Source organism: Bombina bombina, chromosome 5 (assembly GCF_027579735.1).
Source record: "Bombina bombina isolate aBomBom1 chromosome 5, aBomBom1.pri, whole genome shotgun sequence".
Taxonomy (NCBI): domain Eukaryota; kingdom Metazoa; phylum Chordata; class Amphibia; order Anura; family Bombinatoridae; genus Bombina; species Bombina bombina.
In genome coordinates, this window is record NC_069503.1 from 897,931,192 (window position 1) to 897,951,292 (window position 20,101).

The 20,101-nt window shown below is 42.9% G+C and overlaps 1 protein-coding gene across 1 annotated transcript in view; it reads right to left on the reverse strand.

Annotated features, from left to right (window-relative positions):
• Window positions 1-20,101, reverse strand: part of LOC128661655 (kinesin-like protein KIF20A) — a 368,820-nt gene that overhangs the window by 102,217 nt on the left and 246,502 nt on the right. The window contains exon 17 of the mRNA XM_053715886.1: window positions 9,152-9,213. Within this exon, the coding sequence (XP_053571861.1) occupies window positions 9,152-9,213 (62 nt within the window). The remainder of the gene's footprint in view (window positions 1-9,151; window positions 9,214-20,101) is intronic.

Genomic DNA, 20,101 nt, shown 5'->3' on the forward strand with positions numbered 1-20,101 from the left:
TAAAAGACCGAAATAATGAAAAGTAATAGTATTTATTTTAAAAAAAGTTTAATAGTAGTCAAAAATTAAAGGTATTAAGATATTAACTGTTCAAACTAATTGCTTTCTGTATAAAGTGTGGATAAGATATATTTAATAGACAGCAGTGGATATTATAAACTGGTAATTGTCAGATAACTGATTTGAAATACACATGTAAATATATCAATCACAAAAAATTATTTGCGCTATATATAAGGGTTCTCAAATGGAATACAATAGTCATACACCGGTGTAAAACAATGATGGAAATAACAGTGTTGTAATAGATCTGTGTATACTCCTGTTCCAAAAACGATGTTAAAGTTAAAAAAGTACCATTTGACACAAAAAAGTTCTTAAAAAAGGGGGTTAAAAAAGCTGCAGCTAAAAAATTACAAAACAATATAATGAAAAATAAATGGAAAAATAAAACCATGCATACGTATAGTATTAAGAGTCAATTAAAATCTCACAATCAGGGCCATCTTTAACACAGGGCAAAAGGGGCAGCTGCCCTGGGCCCAGTCTTTGTTGAGGGGCCCAAGAGTCCTAAAAAAATAATAATTTTTTCTTATTTATTTTTTTTAGTTCATGCCAGACTGCTGATGTCATGTGACATGGGACACACACACAGTCAGTCCTAATATTGTCACAGTCAAAAGTTCTCTGCTTATATTTATTTGTGAGAAACTGTGCCAGACCGGGCCGATGTCATGTGACATTCCAAGCAAGTGCCATGTGCTGTTTTAGATGTGCACTGTGCAGCACTGGATGCTAAGCCCTAACTAGGCATCCAGTCAATCCCACTGCATCAGAAAAGGTCCTGCTGGGGTTACCACTGTTACCAGGTAACTGCTCTGGTGGTGGGGATTGTTTCTGTGTAGGGCTCACTATAGGCGCATGCAGCAGAAAGCTGGAGTGGCAGGCACGTGAGGATTTGAGCATCTGTGCAGCTGCACACACTGTTCTCTTCAGTCTTGAGGCTGTGTGACTCGTCTGTATCCATGCAGCCTTGGGCAGACAGCATCCAGTCTGCTGGTCCCCTTAGCCCTGCTCTTTCTGCTGTGGCTCTAAGATCAACTAACTGAATTTTGTTAGGAAAACAGTGCTTTGTAGAAAGGTGTCAGTGGGAAGAATACATGAGTGTACACATGCCCCTCCCCCATGCAGTATTGTCTAGTGCAGGATGAGAGGGAACTTGTTCCTAGCAAAGTAGTGACATGTGCTGCTGTGGCTGATGTATAGTATAATGCTGATACTTCACACATTAAGGTAAGGTTTATTTTTATAGTTTTTATTTCTCTCCGTTTCAGATTTTACAGCTTCCCATAGTAGTTCTACTGTTCCAGTCAGTAAACTTATATCTGTCTGCACCTCCATGCTTCTGCCTCAAGCTCTTTACCTTCCTTTGCTCCTGTTGGCTGCCCTAAATCTCTTTAACCAGCTAACCACACACCAGAATCACATTCAAAAGCATATTAAATTAATCAAGAGTGGAGGAATTTCTATATTTATTTACTTATTAGTACTGCTTATTAGTACTGCTTAAGTCCATTTTCACATATTGCATTTTTTTTTTTAATGATTAGCCCAGCAGTGGGGCTAATAATTTAAAAAAATATATAAAATAAATTGATTTAGTTGTTTTTTGGGATGTTGGGGTGGAGAGCGAAATTGCATGGGGGGGGGGGGGGCCCAAGAAAATGTTTGCCCAGGGTCCAGTCAATATTAAAGACGGCCCTGCTCACAATGGTTATATTCCTCGTGTTCTTAGGTTGCATATAATGTTTGTTAGAATACAATTTGCGCCTTGATTTATAATTATTGATCTAATAATAGCACTGTGCACTGAGTTAACGACACTGTCAGAGCTTTAAAATATTGCAACTGATGAGTAGTAAAACAACTTTTATATAGATATCCCTTTGAACTGTGCAACTTAGTAACTGGTGCACTTTATTGACTTATTCGGAGATGGAATTCACTTAGTTGGATAAAGAAATTAGGGCTTTATTTCAGGAAAAGATAAACGTTTCGAATGTTCCTTCTCATCAAAAAGTTATTTGCCCTTGTATATTCATAAGATGTTTATATAATAAGGTGGTTCAAATTTTCTTACCCTGCTTGACCGGGCTCGCTCAGGTAGTAGCGGCGTCCTTGGACTCTTACCGGATGTAGCAGGATTTCTCAACAACCAATCCTTAAGCTTGTCTCCTTGTTTACTGTGAATTCAAATTTCACCTCTCACAGGTTATCGGTACTAGGCGATCCTCCTATCGCCCGGTGTGAGTGTTCTACTACTCACAGTGGGGCGGTCTTGGGAGTGCTGATGCTCACGTTAACTGGCCAGTTTGTTTATAAGTTATGAGTTGGAGCAAGTTCTGCCTAGGTGATAAATGTAAACCACTGCTATGACATTATCTAATTGGAATCCTTAGAAAGAGTTCCTGCCTGATGCTGGGCCAACACTGGGGAGCCTTGAAAATCACACAGAATTCCAGAATGTTTATTGGTAACCTCCCCAGGAGGCCAAACTCCTTGTCCTCTTAGTGATACCCAGACCACAATCCAACCTCTCAAGCTGGTGTCTTTAGAGATCATTATCCACAGTGGCCAGAGAAAGGAGGTCCCCTGAATAAGACTGGTGAGACAGCCACCAAGTAAAGGACTACTTGGTCTTCTAGTCTATACATAAGGAGTGCAATGATTAAAATGGCCATATTAGTCAAAAAAATTACTTGCTCTAATTTGTAGGTCATCCTTTTTTTTTTTCTTTCTTCCTATTATGGCCCTTTAGGCGCTGTTTTACAATGCACATGTACCTTGCCAAAGGCCAAAAAAACAGAATTTATGTTTACCTGATAAATTTCTTTCTCCTACGGTGTGTCCGGTCCACGGCTTCATCCTTACTTGTGGGATATTCTCTTCCCCTACAGGAAATGGCAAAGAGAGCACACAGCAAGAGCTGTCCATATAGCCCCCCCTCTGGCTCCGCCCCCCAGTCATTCGACCGATGGTTAGGAGAAAAAGGAGAAACTATAGGGTGCCGTGGTGACTGTAGTGTATGGAATAAAATTTTTTAAACCTGACTAAAAGCCAGGGCGGGCCGTGGACCGGACACACCGTAGGAGAAAGAAATTTATCAGGTAAATATAAATTCTGTTTTCTCCTACATTGGTGTGTCCGGTCCACGGCTTCATCCTTACTTGTGGGAACCAATACCAAAGCTTTAGGACACGGATGAAGGGAGGGAACAAGTCAGGTTACCTAAACGGAAGGCACCACGGCTTGCAAAACCTGTCTCCCAAAAATAGCCTCCGAAGAAGCATAAGTATCGAATTTGTAAAATTTGGCAAAAGTATGCAGGGAAGACCAAGTCGCTGCCTTACAGATCTGATCAACAGAAGCCTCGTTCTTGAAGGCCCATGTGGAAGCCACAGCTCTAGTAGAGTGAGCTGTAATCCGTTCAGGAGGCTGCCGTCCGGCAGTCTCATAAGCCAATCGGATGATGCTTTTCAGCCAAAAGGAAAGAGAGGTAGCAGTAGCTTTCTGCCCTCTCCTCTTACCAGAATAAACGACAAACAAAGATGATGTCTGTCTGAAATCCTTTGTTGCTTCTAAATAGAATTTTAAAGCACGGACCACATCTAGGTTTTGTAACAAACGTTCCTTCTTCGAAACTGGATTCGGACACAGAGAAGGAACAACTATTTCCTGGTTAATATTCCTGTTGGAAAACACCTTTGGAAGAAAACCAGGCTTGGTACGTAAAACTACCTTATCTGTATGGAATACCAGATAGGGAGAAGTACACTGCAAAGCAGATAATTCAGAAACTCTTCTAGCAGAAGAAATAGCAACCAAAAACAGAACTTTCCAAGATAGTAACTTAATATGTAAGAATGTACATATGTATGAATATACATATGTATACATATGTATATGAATGTAAGGGTTCAAACGGAACCCCCTGAAGAACTGAAAGAACTAAATTTAGACTCCAAGGAGGAGTCATAGGTCTGTAGACAGGCTTGATTCTAACTAACGCCTGTACAAACGCCTGTACATCTGGCACGGCTGCCAGACGTTTGTGCAACAAAACAGACAGAGCAGATATCTGTCCTTTTAAAGAACTAGCTGACAAACCTTTATCCAAACCCTCTTGGAGAAAGGAAAGTATCCTAGGAATTTTAAATTTTACTCCAAGAGAATCCCTTGGATTCACACCAACGGATATATTTTTGCCATATCTTATGGTAAATTTTCCTAGTTACAGGTTTTCTGGCTTGAACCAGAGTATCTATCACTGAATCTGAAAACCCACGCTTAGATAGAATCAAGCGTTCAATTTCCAAGCAGTCAGTTGGAGAGAGACTAGATTTGGATGTTCGAATGGACCTTGTACTAGAAGATCCTGTCTCAAAGGTAGCTTCCATGGTGGAGCCGATGACATATTCACCCGGTCTGCTTACCAAGTTCTGCGTGGCCATGCAGGAGCTATTAGAATCACCGAGGCCTTCTCCTGTTTGATCCTGGCTACAAGCCTGGGAAGGAGAGGGACCGGTGGAAACACATAAGATAGATTGAACGACCAAGGCGCCACCAATGCATCCACTAGTGTCGCCTTGGGATCCCTGGATCTGGACCCGTATCGAGGAACCTTGGAGTTCTGACGAGACGTCATCAGATCCATATCTGGAGTGCCCCATAGTTGAGTTAACTGGGCAAAGACCTCCGGGTGGAGTTCCCACTCCCCCGGATGGAAAGTCTGACGACTCAAATAATCCGCCTCCCAGTTGTCTACTCCTGGGATGTGAATTGCAGATAGGTGGCAGGAGTGATCCTCCGCCCATTTGATGATCTTGGATACCTCTCTTTGCCAAGGAACTCTTTGTTCCCCCCTGATGATTGATGTACGCTACAGTCGTCATGTTGTCCGACTGAAATCTTATGAATCTGGCCTTCGCTAGGTGAGGCCAAGCCAGGAGCGCATTGAATATCGCTCTCGGTTCCAAAATGTTTATCGGGAGGAGAGACTCTTCCCGAGACCATAGACCCTGAGCTTTCAGGGAGTCCCAGACCGCGCCCCAGCCTAAGAGACTGGCGTCGGTCGTGACAATGACCCACTCTGGTCTGTGGAAACTCATTCCCTGAGACAGGTGATCCTGAGTCAACCACCAGCGGAGTGAGTCTCTGGTTACCTGGTCTACTTGAATCTGGGGAGACAAGTCTGCATAATCCCCATTCCACTGTTTGAGCATGCACAGTTGTAATGGTCTTAGATGAATTCGAGCAAAAGGAACCACGTCCATTGCTGCAACCATTAGTCCTATTACCTCCATACACTGAGCTATGGAAGGCTGAGGAATAGATTGAAGAACTTGACAAGCATTTAGAAGCTTTAACTTTCTGACCTCTGTCAGAAAAATCTTAATTTCTACAGAATCTATTATTGTTCCCAGAAAAGGAACCCTTGTGGACGGGGACAGGGAACTCTTTTCTACGTTCACCTTCCACCCGTGAGACCTGAGAAAGGCTAAAACAATGTCTGTATGAGCCCTTGCTTTGGAAAGGGACGACGCTTGGATTAGAATGGCGTCTAGGTAAGGTGCTACAGCAATGCCCCTCTGCCTTAGAACCTCTAGAAGGGACCCTAGCATCTTTTGTGAAAATTCTGGGAGCAGTGGCTAAACCGAATGGAAGAGCCACGAACTGGTAATGTTTGTCCAGAAAGGCGAACCTCAGGAACTGATGATGATCTTTGTGGATAGGAATATGCAGGTACGCATCCTTTAAGTCCACGGTAGTCATATTGACCATCCTGGATTGTTGGTAAAATCGTCCGAATGGTTTCCATTTTGAATGATGGAACTCTGAGGAATTTGTTTAGAATTTTTAAATCCAGAATTGGCCTGAAAGTTCCCTCTTTTTTGGGAACTACAAACAGGTTTGAGTAAAAACCCAGACCTTGTTCCGCTGTTGGAACTGGGTGCATCACTCCCATCTTTAATAGGTCTCCTACGCAATGTAAGAATGCCTGTCTCTTTATCTGGTCTGAAGATAAGCGAGACATGTGGAACCTTCCCCTTGGAGGAAGTTCCTTGAAATCTAGAAGATACCCCTGAGAGACTATTTCTAGTGCCCAGGGATCCGGAACATCTCTTGCCCAAGCCTGAGCGAAGAGAGAGAGTCTGCCCCCTACTAGATCCGGTCCCGGATCGGGGGCTACCCCTTCATGCAGTCTTGGTAGCAGCAGCAGGCTTCTTGGCCTGTTTACCCTTGTTCCAGCCTTGCAATGGTTTCCATGCTGGTTTAGGCTGGGAAGTGTTACCCTCTTGTCTAGAGGCTGCAGAGTTAGGAGTCGGTCCGTTCCTGAAATTGCGAAAGGAACGAAAATTAGATTTGTTCTTAGCCTTGAAAGGCCTATTCTGTGGGAGGGCATGGCCCTTTCCCCCAGTGATGTCTGAAATCTCCTTCAATTCCGGCCCGAAAAGGGTCTTACCTTTGAAAGGAATATTAAGCAATTTTGTTTTGGACGACATATCCGCCGACCAAGATTTTAGCCAAAGCGCTCTGCGCGCCACAATTGCAAAACCTGAATTTTTCGCCGCTAATTTAGCTAATTGAAAAGCGGCATCCAAAATAAAGGAATTAGCCAACTTTAGTGCGTGAATTCTGTCCATGACTTCATCATATTCAGTCTCCTTTTGGAGCGAATTTTCTAGTTCCTCGAACCAAAAAGACGCTGCCGTGGCGACAGGAATAATGCACGAAATTGGTTGAAGAAGGAAACCTTGCTGAACAAATATCTTCTTAAGCAATCCTTCCAATTTTTTATCCATAGGATCTTTGAAAGCGCAACTGTCCTCAATAGGAATAGTTGTGCGCTTGGCTAACGTTGAAACTGCCCCCTCAACCTTAGGAACCGTTTGCCATTTTCTTAAAAATAGGAGGTGGATCAAAAGGTATACCTGGCTTCTCCCACTCCTTAGTCACTATGTCCGCCACCCTCTTGGGTATCGGAAAGGCATCAGCGTGCACAGGGATCTCTAAGAATTTGTCCATTTTGCACAACTTCTCTGGAATCACCAAAGAGTCACAATCATCAAGAGTAGTTAGCACCTCCTTAAGCAGGGCGCGGAGATGTTCTAACTTAAATTTGAATGCCACGATATCATGTTCTGCCTGCTGAGAAACTTTTCCTGAATCAGAAATTTCTCCCTCAGACAGACCCTCCCTCACTGCCAATTCAGATTGATGTGAGGGTATAACAGATAAATTATCGTCAGCGCCAACTTGCTCATCCTCTGTATTTAAAACTGAGCAATCACGCTTTCTGGGAAATGCTGGCAGTTTGGATAAAAGATTTGCTATAGAATTATCCATTACTGCAGTTAATTGCTGCATAGTAACAAGCATTGGCGCGCTAGATGTACTAGGTATCGCCTGCGCGGGCAAAACTGGTGTTGACACAGAAGGAGAGGATGATGAGCTATCCCCACTACCTTCATTTGAAGAATCATCTTGGGCAACCTTATTAAATGTGACAGTACTGTCCTTACTTTGTTTGGACGCCATGGCACAATTTGCACATACATTTAAAGGGGGAACCACCTTGGCCTCCATACACACAGAACATATGCTATCTGAAGGTACAGACATGTTAGACAGAATTTGGCAGGCTATTAATGCAATAAAAACGTTTTTAAACAAAACCGTTACTGTCTCTTTAAATAATAAAAAGAGCACACTTTATTTCTGAATGTTTGAAAAAACTATGAAGGAAATATCTGATCTTTACAAAATTTACACCCCATTGTCTTAATGCTTTGAAAGTATTGCACACCAAATTTCAAGTCTCTAAACCCTTAAATGAGCAAACCGGAGCTAATTGTTCAATTCCTTCCTTAGGGGTGATTCACCACAGAATATAAGCCTTCCTGAGTCCGTTTTTCAGCCACAGGACCCTCTCACATGAAGCTGCATGCACTGCCTCTAGAAGTAACTGCGCAACTGAGGCGCGAAAATGAGGCCTCCTCCCTCTGCATACCAGAGTGAGGGGGCCTTCCTGACTAGATTAGGCGTTTAAACAACTGCCAGGCATAATAAAAACGTTCCCAAAAGTGTTTCCAATTCACAAAACACTCCAAATGTCATAAAAATATGATATAAACCAATCGATTAAGCCCACAATAGTGTCAACCAGCATAGAGCCCATTTTATAAGCCTTAATTCTGTTATGAGTCTAAGAAAATGGCTTACCGATCCCATGAGGGAAAACTGACAGTCTTCTAGCATTACTATGTCTTGTTAGAAAAGAGACTGGTCATACCTGGAGCAGAAAAGTCTGCAAACTGTTCCCCCCAACTGAAGTTCTCTGGTTTCAACAGTCCTGCGTGGGAACAGCAATGGATTTTAGTTACTGGTGCTAAAATCATACTCCTCTTTTAACAGAACTCTTCATCACTTTCTGTTGTAGAGTAAATAGTACAAACCGGCACTATTTTAAAATAAACTCTTGATAGAAGAAATAAAACTACAACTAACACCACATACTTTTTACCATCCCCGTGGAGATGCTACTTGTTCAGAGCGGCAAAGAGAATGACTGGGGGGCGGAGCCAGAGGGGGGGCTATATGGACAGCTCTTGCTGTGTGCTCTCTTTGCCATTTCCTGTAGGGGAAGAGAATATCCCACAAGTAAGGATGAAGCCGTGGACCGGACACACCAATGTAGGAGAAATATTTTGTGGCTGTGCACAATAGGTGACAAAAGACCAATAAATCTTGGCCAACTAGATATTTTATAGGAAGCTTACATTATATAACTGGTTTAACTTGGTCATGTATCATTTAGAATGCAAAGTTTGTGGCAAGAGGATACTATACTATATTAAAACTACTAGAATGCAAAGAAGGTCAACTTTTCCTATAGCACCACTAAATCCTTTAGAATTCTAAAAAGAACAAAATTGCCAATATTTACATATTTATAAAGCATTACTTAGAAAATTACTAGATTAGAAGCATCTAAGATAATGTTTAAAATTATGTTGGAAAATAAAACCTGTTTTAAGTGGTTCTAACCGTAACAACTTATTTCATTTTGAATGTGAACAGCATGACATACCTTATCCTTCTCCTGACATTTCCTAGATAACGCATCCAAGGTACTTGAAGTGGTAATAAATTCTAAATAAAAAAAACAAAACACACAAGCAATTGATCATTTGGGTCATGAAAAGTTAATATTTTTGCTTGGGTTATTGTTATACAAATTAGAGATCCAATTAAAATTCTTTATTAATTTAGCAGTTCAATAGGACATGAAACATAAAAAATGCTTCAGATAGATTTGATTTTAAAACAATGTTTTCATTTACTTCCATTATCTAAATTGCTTCATTCTGTTAGTCTTCTTTGTTGAAAAGCATACCTAGGTAAGCTCAGGAGTAGCAATGCACTCCTGGGAGCTAGTTATAGATTGGTGACTGCTTATACATGCCTCTTTATTGGCTCACCTGATGTGTTCAGCTAGTTCCCAGCATTGCATTGCTGGATATTCAGCTAGAGATACCAATAGAATTAATCAAATTAGAGCTTACACATTTTAACCCCTTAACGACCGAGGACGTGCAGGGTACGTCCTCAAAAAAAAGGCAGTTAATGCCTGAGGACGTACCCTGCACGTCCTCTGTGTGGAAAGCAGCTGGAAGCGATCCTGCTCGCTTCCAGCTGCTTTCCGGTTATTGCAGTGATGCCTCGATATCGAGGCATCCTGCAATAACCATTTTTAGCCATCCGATGCAGAGAGAGCCACTCTGTGGCCCTCTCTGCACCGGACATTAACGGCTAAGTTCGTTGGTGGGTGGGAGCGCCGGTGTGGGAGGCGGGTGGCGGCCATCGATGGCCCTGGATGATGCGGAGGTGGGCGGGATCGTGGGCGGGCATGGGAGCGGGTGGGAACCGCTACACTACAGAAATATTTGAATTTGAAGTGGGGAAAAAGGGGGATATTATTTTTAATTTAGCTAGATCGGTATGGCTGGTGGGATGTTAGTCTGTGGGGGGGGGGGGGTTAGCTACACTACAGAAAAAAATAAAAATAAAATAATAAAACCCTTTTTTTGATGCAAACTGGGTACTGGCAGACAGCTGCCAGTACCCAAGATGGCCCCCAATAAGGCAGAGGGGGGGGTTAGAGAGCTGTTTTAGGGGGGGATCTGGGAGGTTGGGGGCTAAGAGGGGATCCTACATAGCAGCATATGTACATATGCTCTTTTTTTTTTTTAAATATTCAAAGATGCCTTTTATTTTAGTACTGGCAGACTTTCTGCCAGTACTTAAGATGGCGGGGACAATTGTGGGGTGGGGGAGGGAAGGGAGCTGTTTGGGAGGGATCAGGGGGTGTGATGTGTCAGGTGGGAGGCTGATCTCTACACTAAAGCTAAAATTAAACCTGCAAACTCCCTACAAACTACCTAATTAACCCCTTCACTGCTGGGCATAATACACGTGTGGTGCGCAGCAGCATTTAGCGGCCTTCTAATTACCAAAAAGCAACGCCAAAGCCATACATGTCTGCTATTTCTAAAGAAAGGGGATCCCAGAGAAGCATTTACAACCATTTGTGCCATAATTGCACAAGCTGTTTGTAAATAATTTCAGTGAGAAACCTAAAATTGTGAAAAATGTAAAGTTTTTTTTAATTTGATCGCATTTGGCGGTGAAATGGTGGCATGAAATATACCAAAATGGGCCTAGATCAATACTTGGGGTTGTCTACTACACTATACTACAGCTAAAATTAACCCTAGAAGCTCCCTACATACTCCCTAATTAACCCATTCTCTGCTGGGCATAATACACATGTGGTGCGCAGTGGCATTTAGCAGCCTTCTAATTACCAAAAAGCAACGCCAAAGCCATACATGTCTGCTATTTCTAAAGAAAGGGGATCCCAGAGAAGCATTTAAAACCATTTGTGCAATAATTGCACAAGTTGTTTGTAAATAATTTCAGTGAGAAACCTAAAGTTTGTGAAAAAATTTGTGAAAAAGTGAACAATTTTTTTTATTTGATCGCATTTGGCGGTGAAATGGTGGCATGAAATATGCCAAAATGGGTCTAGATCAATACTTTGGGATGTCTTCTAAATAAATATATATACATGTCAAAGGATATTCATGGATTCCAGACAGATATCAGTGTCCCAATGTAACAAACGCTAATTTTGAAAAAAAGTGGTTTGGAAATAGCAAAGTGCTACTTGTATTTATTGCCTTATAACTTGCAAAAAAAGCAAACAACATGTAAACATTGGGTATTTCTAAACTCAGGACAAAATTTAGAAACTATTTAGCATGGGTGTTTTTTGGTGGTTGTAGATGTGTAACATATTTTGGGGGTCAAAGTTAGAAAAAGTGTGTTTTTTTCCATTTTTTCATCATATTTTGTATTTTTTTTTTAATAGCAAATTATAAGATATGATGAAAACAATGGTCGATTTTGAAAGTCCATTTAATGGCGAGAAAAATGGTATATAATAATATGTGTGGGTACAGTAAATGAGTAAGAGGAAAAACAGAATTTATGTTTACCTGATAAATTACTTTCTCCAACGGTGTGTCCGGTCCACGGCGTCATCCTTACTTGTGGGATATTCTCTTCCCCAACAGGAAATGGCAAAGAGCCCAGCAAAGCTGGTCACATGATCCCTCCTAGGCTCCGCCTACCCCAGTCATTCGACCGACGTACAGGAGGAAATATGCATAGGAGAAACCATATGATACCGTGGTGACTGTAGTTAGAGAAAATAATTCATCAGACCTGATTAAAAAAACCAGGGCGGGCCGTGGACCGGACACACCGTTGGAGAAAGTAATTTATCAGGTAAGCATAAATTCTGTTTTCTCCAACATAGGTGTGTCCGGTCCACGGCGTCATCCTTACTTGTGGGAACCAATACCAAAGCTTTAGGACACGGATGAAGGGAGGGAGCAAATCAGGTCACCTAAATGGAAGGCACCACGGCTTGCAAAACCTTTCTCCCAAAAATAGCCTCTGAAGAAGCAAAAGTATCAAATTTGTAAAATTTGGCAAAAGTGTGCAGTGAAGACCAAGTCGCTGCCTTACATATCTGGTCAACAGAAGCCTCGTTCTTGAAGGCCCATGTGGAAGCCACAGCCCTAGTGGAATGAGCTGTGATTCTTTCAGGAGGCTGCCGTCCGGCAGTCTCATAAGCCAATCGGATAATGCTTTTAAGCCAAAAAGAAAGAGAGGTAGAAGTTGCCTTTTGACCTCTCCTTTTACCAGAATAAACAACAAACAAAGAAGATGTTTGTCTGAAATCTTTAGTGGCCTCTAAATAGAATTTTAGAGCACGGACTACGTCCAAATTGTGTAACAAACGTTCCTTCTTTGAAACTGGATTCGGACACAAAGAAGGTACAACTATCTCCTGGTTAATATTCTTGTTGGAAACAACTTTCGGAAGAAAACCAGGCTTAGTACGCAAAACCACCTTATCTGCATGGAACACCAGATAGGGCGGAGAACACTGCAGAGCAGATAACTCAGAAACTCTTCTAGCAGAAGAAATTGCAACCAAAAACAAAACTTTCCAAGATAATAACTTAATATCTACGGAATGTAAGGGTTCAAACGGAACCCCTTGAAGAACTGAAAGAACTAGATTAAGACTCCAGGGAGGAGTCAAAGGTCTGTAAACAGGCTTGATTCTAACCAGAGCCTGAACAAACGCTTGAACGTCTGGCACAGCTGCCAGCCTTTTGTGAAGTAAAACAGATAACGCAGAGATCTGTCCCTTCAGAGAACTTGCAGATAATCCTTTCTCCAAACCTTCTTGTAGAAAGGATAGAATCTTAGGAATTTTTATCTTGTTCCATGGGAATCCTTTAGATTCACACCAACAGATATATTTTTTCCATATCTTATGGTAAATTTTTCTAGTTACAGGCTTTCTAGCTTGAATCAGAGTATCTATTACAGAATCTGAAAACCCACGCTTTGATAAAATCAAGCGTTCAATCTCCAAGCAGTCAGTTGGAGGGAAACCAGATTCGGATGTTCGAATGGACCTTGAACAAGAAGGTCCTGTCTCAAAGGTAGCTTCCATGGTGGAGCCGATGACATATTCACCAGGTCTGCATACCAAGTCCTGCGTGGCCACGCAGGAGCTATCAAGATCACCGAAGCCCTCTCCTGATTGATCCTGGCTACCAGCCTGGGAATGAGAGGAAACGGTGGGAATACATAAGCTAGGTTGAAGGTCCAAGGTGCTACTAGTGCATCTACTAGAGTCGCCTTGGGATCCCTGGATCTGGACCCGTAACAAGGAACCTTGAAGTTCTGACGAGAGGCCATCAGATCCATGTCTGGAATGCCCCATAATCGAGTTATTTGGGCAAAGATTTCCGGATGGAGTTCCCACTCCCCCGGATGGAATGTCTGACGACTCAGAAAATCCGCTTCCCAATTTTCCACTCCTGGGATGTGGATTGCAGACAAGTGGCAGGAGTGATCCTCCGCCCATTGAATTATCTTGGTCACTTCCTCCATCGCCAGGGAACTCCTTGTTCCCCCCTGATGGTTGATATATGCTACTGTCGTCATGTTGTCTGATTGAAACCTTATGAATTTGGCCTTTGCTAGATGAGGCCAAGCTTTGAGAGCATTGAATATCGCTCTCAGTTCCAGAATGTTTATCGGGAGAAGAGATTCTTCCCGAGACCATAGACCCTGAGCTTTCAGGGGTTCCCAGACCGCGCCCCAGCCCACCAGACTGGCGTCGGTCGTGACAATGACCCACTCTGGTCTGCGGAAGCTCATTCCCTGTGACAGGTTGTCCAGGATCAGCCACCAACGGAGTGAATCTCTGGTCCTTTGATCTACTTGAATCGGAGACAAGTCTGTATAATCCCCATTCCACTGTCTGAGCATGCACAGTTGTAATGGTCTTAGATGAATTCGTGCAAAAGGAACTATGTCCATTGCTGCAACCATCAATCCTATTACTTCCATGCACTGCGCTATGGAAGGACGAAGAACAGAATGAAGTACTTGACAAGAGCTTAGAAGTTTTGATTTTCTGACCTCTGTCAGAAAAATCCTCATTTCTAAGGAGTCTATTATTGTTCCCAAGAAGGGAACTCTTGTTGACGGGGAAAGATAACTTTTTTCTATGTTCACTTTCCATCCGTGAGATCTGAGAAAGGCTAGGACGATGTCCGTATAAGCCTTTGCTTTTGACAGAGACGACGCTTGAATCAGGATGTCGTCCAAGTACGGTACTACTGCAATGCCCCTTGGTCTTAGAACCGCTAGAAGGGACCCTAGTACCTTTGTGAAAATTCTCGGAGCAGTGGCTAATCCGAATGGAAGTGCCACAAACTGGTAATGCTTGTCCAGAAAAGCGAACCTTAGGAACTGATGATGTTCCTTGTGGATAGGAATATGTAGGTAAGCATCCTTTAAATCCACCGTGGTCATAAATCGACCTTCCTGGATGGTAGGAAGAATCGTTCGAATGGTTTCCATTTTGAACGATGGAACCCTGAGAAATTTGTTTAGGATCTTGAGATCTAAAATTGGTCTGAATGTTCCCTCTTTTTTGGGAACTATGAACAGGTTGGAGTAAAACCCCATCCCTTGTTCTCCTATTGGAACTGGATGAATTACTCCCATCTTTAACAGGTCTTCTACACAATGTAAGAATGCCTGTCTTTTTATTTGGTTTGAAGATAATTGAGACCTGTGGAACCTTCCCCTTGGGGGTAGTTCCTTGAATTCCAGGAGATAACCTTGAGAAACTATTTCTAGTGCCCAAGGATCCTGAACATCTCTTGCCCAGGCCTGAGCAAAGAGAGAAAGTCTGCCCCCCACCAGATCCGGTCCCGGATCGGGGGCCATCTCTTCATGCTGTTTTGGTAGCAGTGGCAGGCTTCTTGGCCTGCTTACCCTTGTTCCAGCCTTGCATCGGTCTCCAGGCTGGTTTGGGTTGAGAAGTATTACCCTCTTGCTTAGAGGATGTAGAAGTAGAGACTGGTCCGTTTCTGCGAAAGGGACGAAAAATAGGCTTATTTCTAGCCTTAAAAGACCTATCCTGAGGAAGGGCGTGGCCCTTTCCCCCGGTGATGTCTGAAATAATCTCTTTCAAATCAGGACCAAACAGTGTTTTACCCTTGAAAGGGATGTTAAGCAATTTTGTCTTGGAAGACACATCCGCTGACCAAGACTTTAGCCAAAGCGCTCTGCGCGCCACGATAGCAAACCCTGAATTTTTCGCCGCTAATCTAGCTAATTGCAAAGCGGCATCTAGAATAAAAGAGTTAGCCAATTTAAGTGCTTGAACTCTGTCCATAACCTCCTCATACGAAGATTCTTTATTGAGCGACTTTTCTAGTTCTTCGAACCAGAAACACGCTGCCGTAGTGACAGGAACAATGCATGAAATTGGTTGTAGAAGGTAACCTTGCTGAACAAACATCTTTTTAAGTAAACCCTCTAATTTTTTATCCATAGGATCTTTGAAAGCACAACTATCTTCTATGGGAATAGTAGTGCGTTTGTTTAGAGTAGAGACCGCCCCCTCGACCTTAGGGACTGTCTGCCATAAGTCCTTTCTGGGGTCGACTATAGGAAATAATTTCTTAAATATAGGGGGAGGAACAAAAGGTATGCCGGGCCTTTCCCATTCCTTATTTACTATGTCCGCCACCCGCTTGGGTATAGGAAAAGCATCGGGGGGCACCGGAACCTCTAGGAACTTGTCCATCTTACATAATTTCTCTGGAATGACCAAATTGTCACAATCATCCAGAGTAGATAATACCTCCTTAAGCAGTGCGCGGAGATGTTCTAATTTAAATTTAAATGTTACAACATCAGGTTCAGCTTGTTGAGAAATTTTTCCTGAATCTGAAATTTCTCCCTCAGACAAAACCTCCCTCCTGGCCCCTTCAGATTGGTGTGAGGGTATGTCAGAAACGTTATCAGCGTCCTCTTGCTCTTCAGTGTTTAAAACAGAGCAATCGCGCTTTCTCTGATAAGTAGGCATTTTAGATAAAATATTTGCAATAGAATTATCCATAACAGCCGTTAATTGTTGCATGGTAATAAGTATTGGCGCACTAGATGTACTAGGGGCCTCTTGTGTGGGCAAAACTGGTGTAGACACAGAAGGGGATGATGCAGTACCATGCTTACTCCCCTCATCTGAAGAATCATCTTGGGCAATATTATCTGTGGCATCATTGTCCCTACTTTGTTTGGACACTATGTCACAATTATCACATATATTTAAATGGGGAGACACATTGGCTTTCATACATATAGAACATCGCTTATCTGATGGTTCAGACATGTTAAACAGGCTTAAACTTGTCAACAAAGCACAAAAAACGTTTTAAAATAAAACCGTTACTGTCACTTTAAATTTTAAACAGAACACACTTTATTACTGAATATGCGAAAAAGCATGAAGCAATTGTTCAAAATTCACCAAAATTTCACCACAGTGTCTTAAAGCCTTAAAAGTATTGCACACCAAATTTGAAAGCTTTAACCCTTAAAATAACGGAACCGGAGCCGTTTTTACATTTAACCCCTATACAGTCCCAGCTATCTGCTTTGCTGAGACCCAACCAAGCCCAGAGGGGAATACGATACCAAATGACGCCTTCTATAAGCTTTTTCAGTGGTTCTTAGCTCCTCACACATGCATCTGCATGCCTTGCTTTCCAAAAACAACTGCGCATTAGTGGCGCGAAAAACAGAATTTATGTTTACCTGATAAATTACTTTCTCCAACGGTGTGTCCGGTCCACGGCGTCATCCTTACTTGTGGGATATTCTCTTCCCCAACAGGAAATGGCAAAGAGCCCAGCAAAGCTGGTCACATGATCCCTCCTAGGCTCCGCCTTCCCCAGTCATTCGACCGACGTAAAGGAGGAATATTTGCATAGGAGAAATCATATGATACCGTGGTGACTGTAGTTAAAGAAAATAAATCATCAGACCTGATTAAAAAACCAGGGCGGGCCGTGGACCGGACACACCGTTGGAGAAAGTAATTTATCAGGTAAACATAAATTCTGTTTTCTCCAACATAGGTGTGTCCGGTCCATGGCGTCATCCTTACTTGTGGGAACCAATACCAAAGCTTTAGGACACGGATGATGGGAGGGAGCAAATCAGGTCACCTAGATGGAAGGCACCACGGTTTGCAAAACCTTTCTCCCAAAAATAGCCTCAGAAGAAGCAAAAGTATCAAATTTGTAAAATTTGGTAAAAGTGTGCAGTGAAGACCAAGTCGCTGCCTTACATATCTGATCAACAGAAGCCTCGTTCTTAAAGGCCCATGTGGAAGCCACGGCCCTAGTGGAATGAGCTGTGATTCTTTCAGGAGGCTGCCGTCCGGCAGTCTCATAAGCCAATCTGATGATGCTTTTAAGCCAAAAAGATAGAGAGGTAGAAGTTGCTTTTTGACCTCTCCTTTTACCAGAATAAACAACAAACAAGGAAGATGTTTGTCTGAAATCCTTTGTAGCATCTAAATAGAATTTTAGAGCACGGACAACGTCCAAATCGTGTAACAAACGTTCCTTCTATGAAACTGGATTCGGACACAAAGAAGGTACAACTATCTCCTGGTTAATATTTTTGTTGGAAACAACCTTCGGAAGAAAACCAGGCTCAGTACGGAAAAACCACCTTATCTGCATGGACCAGATAGGGCGGAGAACACTGCAGAGCAGATAACTCAGAAACTCTTCTAGCGGAAGAAATTGCAACCTAAAACAAAACTTTCCAAGATAATAACTTAATATCTACGGAATGTAAGGGTTCAAACGGAACCCCTTGAAGAACTGAAAGAACTAGATTAAGACTCCAGGGAAGAGTCAAAGGTCTGTAAACAGGCTTGATTCTAACCAGAGCCTGAACAAACGCTTAAACGTCTGGCACAGCTGCCAGCCTTTTGTGAAGTAAAACAGATAAAGCAGAGATCTGTCCCTTCAGAGAACTCACAGAAAATCCTTTCTCCAAACCTTCTTGTAGAAAGGAAAGAATCTTAGGAATTTTTATCTTGTTCCATGGGAATCCTTTAGATTCACACCAACAGATATATTTTTTCCATATATTATGGTAAATTTTTCTAGTTACAGGCTTTCTAGCCTGAATAAGAGTATCTATTACAGAATCTGAAAACCCACGCTTTGATAAAATCAAGCATTCAAACTCCAAGCAGTCAGTTGGAGGAAAACCAGATTCGGATGTTCGAATGGACCCTGAATAAGAAGGTCCTGTCTCAAAGGTAGCTTCCATGGTGGAGCCGATGACACATTCACCAGGTCTGCATACCAAGTCCTGCGTGGCCACACAGGAACTATCAAGGTCACCGAAGCCCTCTCCAGATTGATCCTGGCTACCAGCCTGGGAATGAGAGGAAACGGTGGGAATACATAAGCTAGGTTGAAGATCCAAGGTGCTACTATTGTATCCAATAGAGTCGCCTTGGGATCCCTGGATTTGGACCCGTAACAAGGGACCATGAAGTTCTGACGAGAGGCCATCAGAACCATGTCTGGAATGCCCCATAATTGAGTTATTTGGGCAAAGATTTCCAGATGGAGTTCCCACTCCCCCGGATGCTCCTCCATCGCCAGGGAACTCCTTGTTACCCCCTGATGGTTGATATATGTAACAGTCGTCATGATGTCTGATTGAAACCTTATGAATTTGGCCTTTGCTAGTCGAGGCCAAGCCTTGAGAGCATTGAATATCGCTCTCAGTTCCATTATGTTTATCGGGAGAAGAGAGTCTTCCCGAAACCATAGACCCTGAGTTTTCAGGGGTTCCCAGACCGCGCCCCAGCCCACCAGACTGGCGTCGGTCGTGACAATGACCTATTCTGGTCTGCGGAAGCTCATTCCCTGTGACAGGTTGTCCAGGGTCAGCCACCAACGGAGTGAATCTCTGGTTATTTGATCTACTTGTATCGTCGGAGACAAGTCTGTATAATCCCCATTCCACTGTCTGAGCATGCCCAGGTGCAATGGTCTTAGATGAATTCGTGCAAAAGGAACTATGTCCATTGCCGCAACCATCAAACCTATTACTTCCATGGACTGCGCTATGGAAGGAAGAAGAACAGAATGAAGTACCTGACAAGAGCTTAGAAGTTTTGATTTTCTGGCCTCTGTCAGAAAAACCTTCATTTCTAAGGAAACTATTATTGTTCCCAAGAAGGGAACTCTTGTTGACGGGGACAGAGAACTTTTTTCTATGTTCACTTTCCACCTGTGAGATCTGAGAAAGGCTAGGACAATGTCCGTATGAGCCCTTGCTTTTGACAGAGACGACACTTGAATCAGGATGTCGTCCAAGTAAGGTACTACTGCAATGCCCCTTGGTCTTAGCACCGCTAGAAGGGACCCTAGTACCCTTGTGAAAATCCTTGGAGCAGTGGCTAATCCGAATGGATGTGCCACAGGTAATGCTTGTCCAGAAAGGCGAACCTTAGGAACCGAAAATGTTCCTTGTGGATAGGAATACGTAGGTACGCATCCTTTAAGTCCACCGTGGTCATGAATTGACCTTCCTGGATGGTAGGAAGGATCGTTCGAATGGTTTCCATTTTGAATGATGAAACCCTTAGAAACTTGTTTAGAATCTTGAGATCTAAAATAGGTCTGAATGTTCCCTCTTTTTTGGGAATTATGAACAGGTTGGAGTAAAAACCCATCCCTTGTTCTCCTAATGGAACAGGATGAATCACTCCCATGCTTAACAGGTCTTCTACACAGTGTAAGAATGCCTGTTCGAAGATAATTGAGACCCGTGGAACCTTCCCCTTGGGGGTAGTTCCCTGAACATCTCTTGCCCCAGCCTGAGCAAAGAGAGAAAGTCTGCCCCCCACCAGATCCTTCCCAGATCGGGGGCCAACACTTCATGCTGTTTTGGTAGCAGTGGCAGGTGACTTGGCCTGCTTACCCTTGTTCCAGCCTTGCATCGGCCTCCAGGCTGGCTTGGTTTGAGAAGTATTACCCTCTTGCTTAGA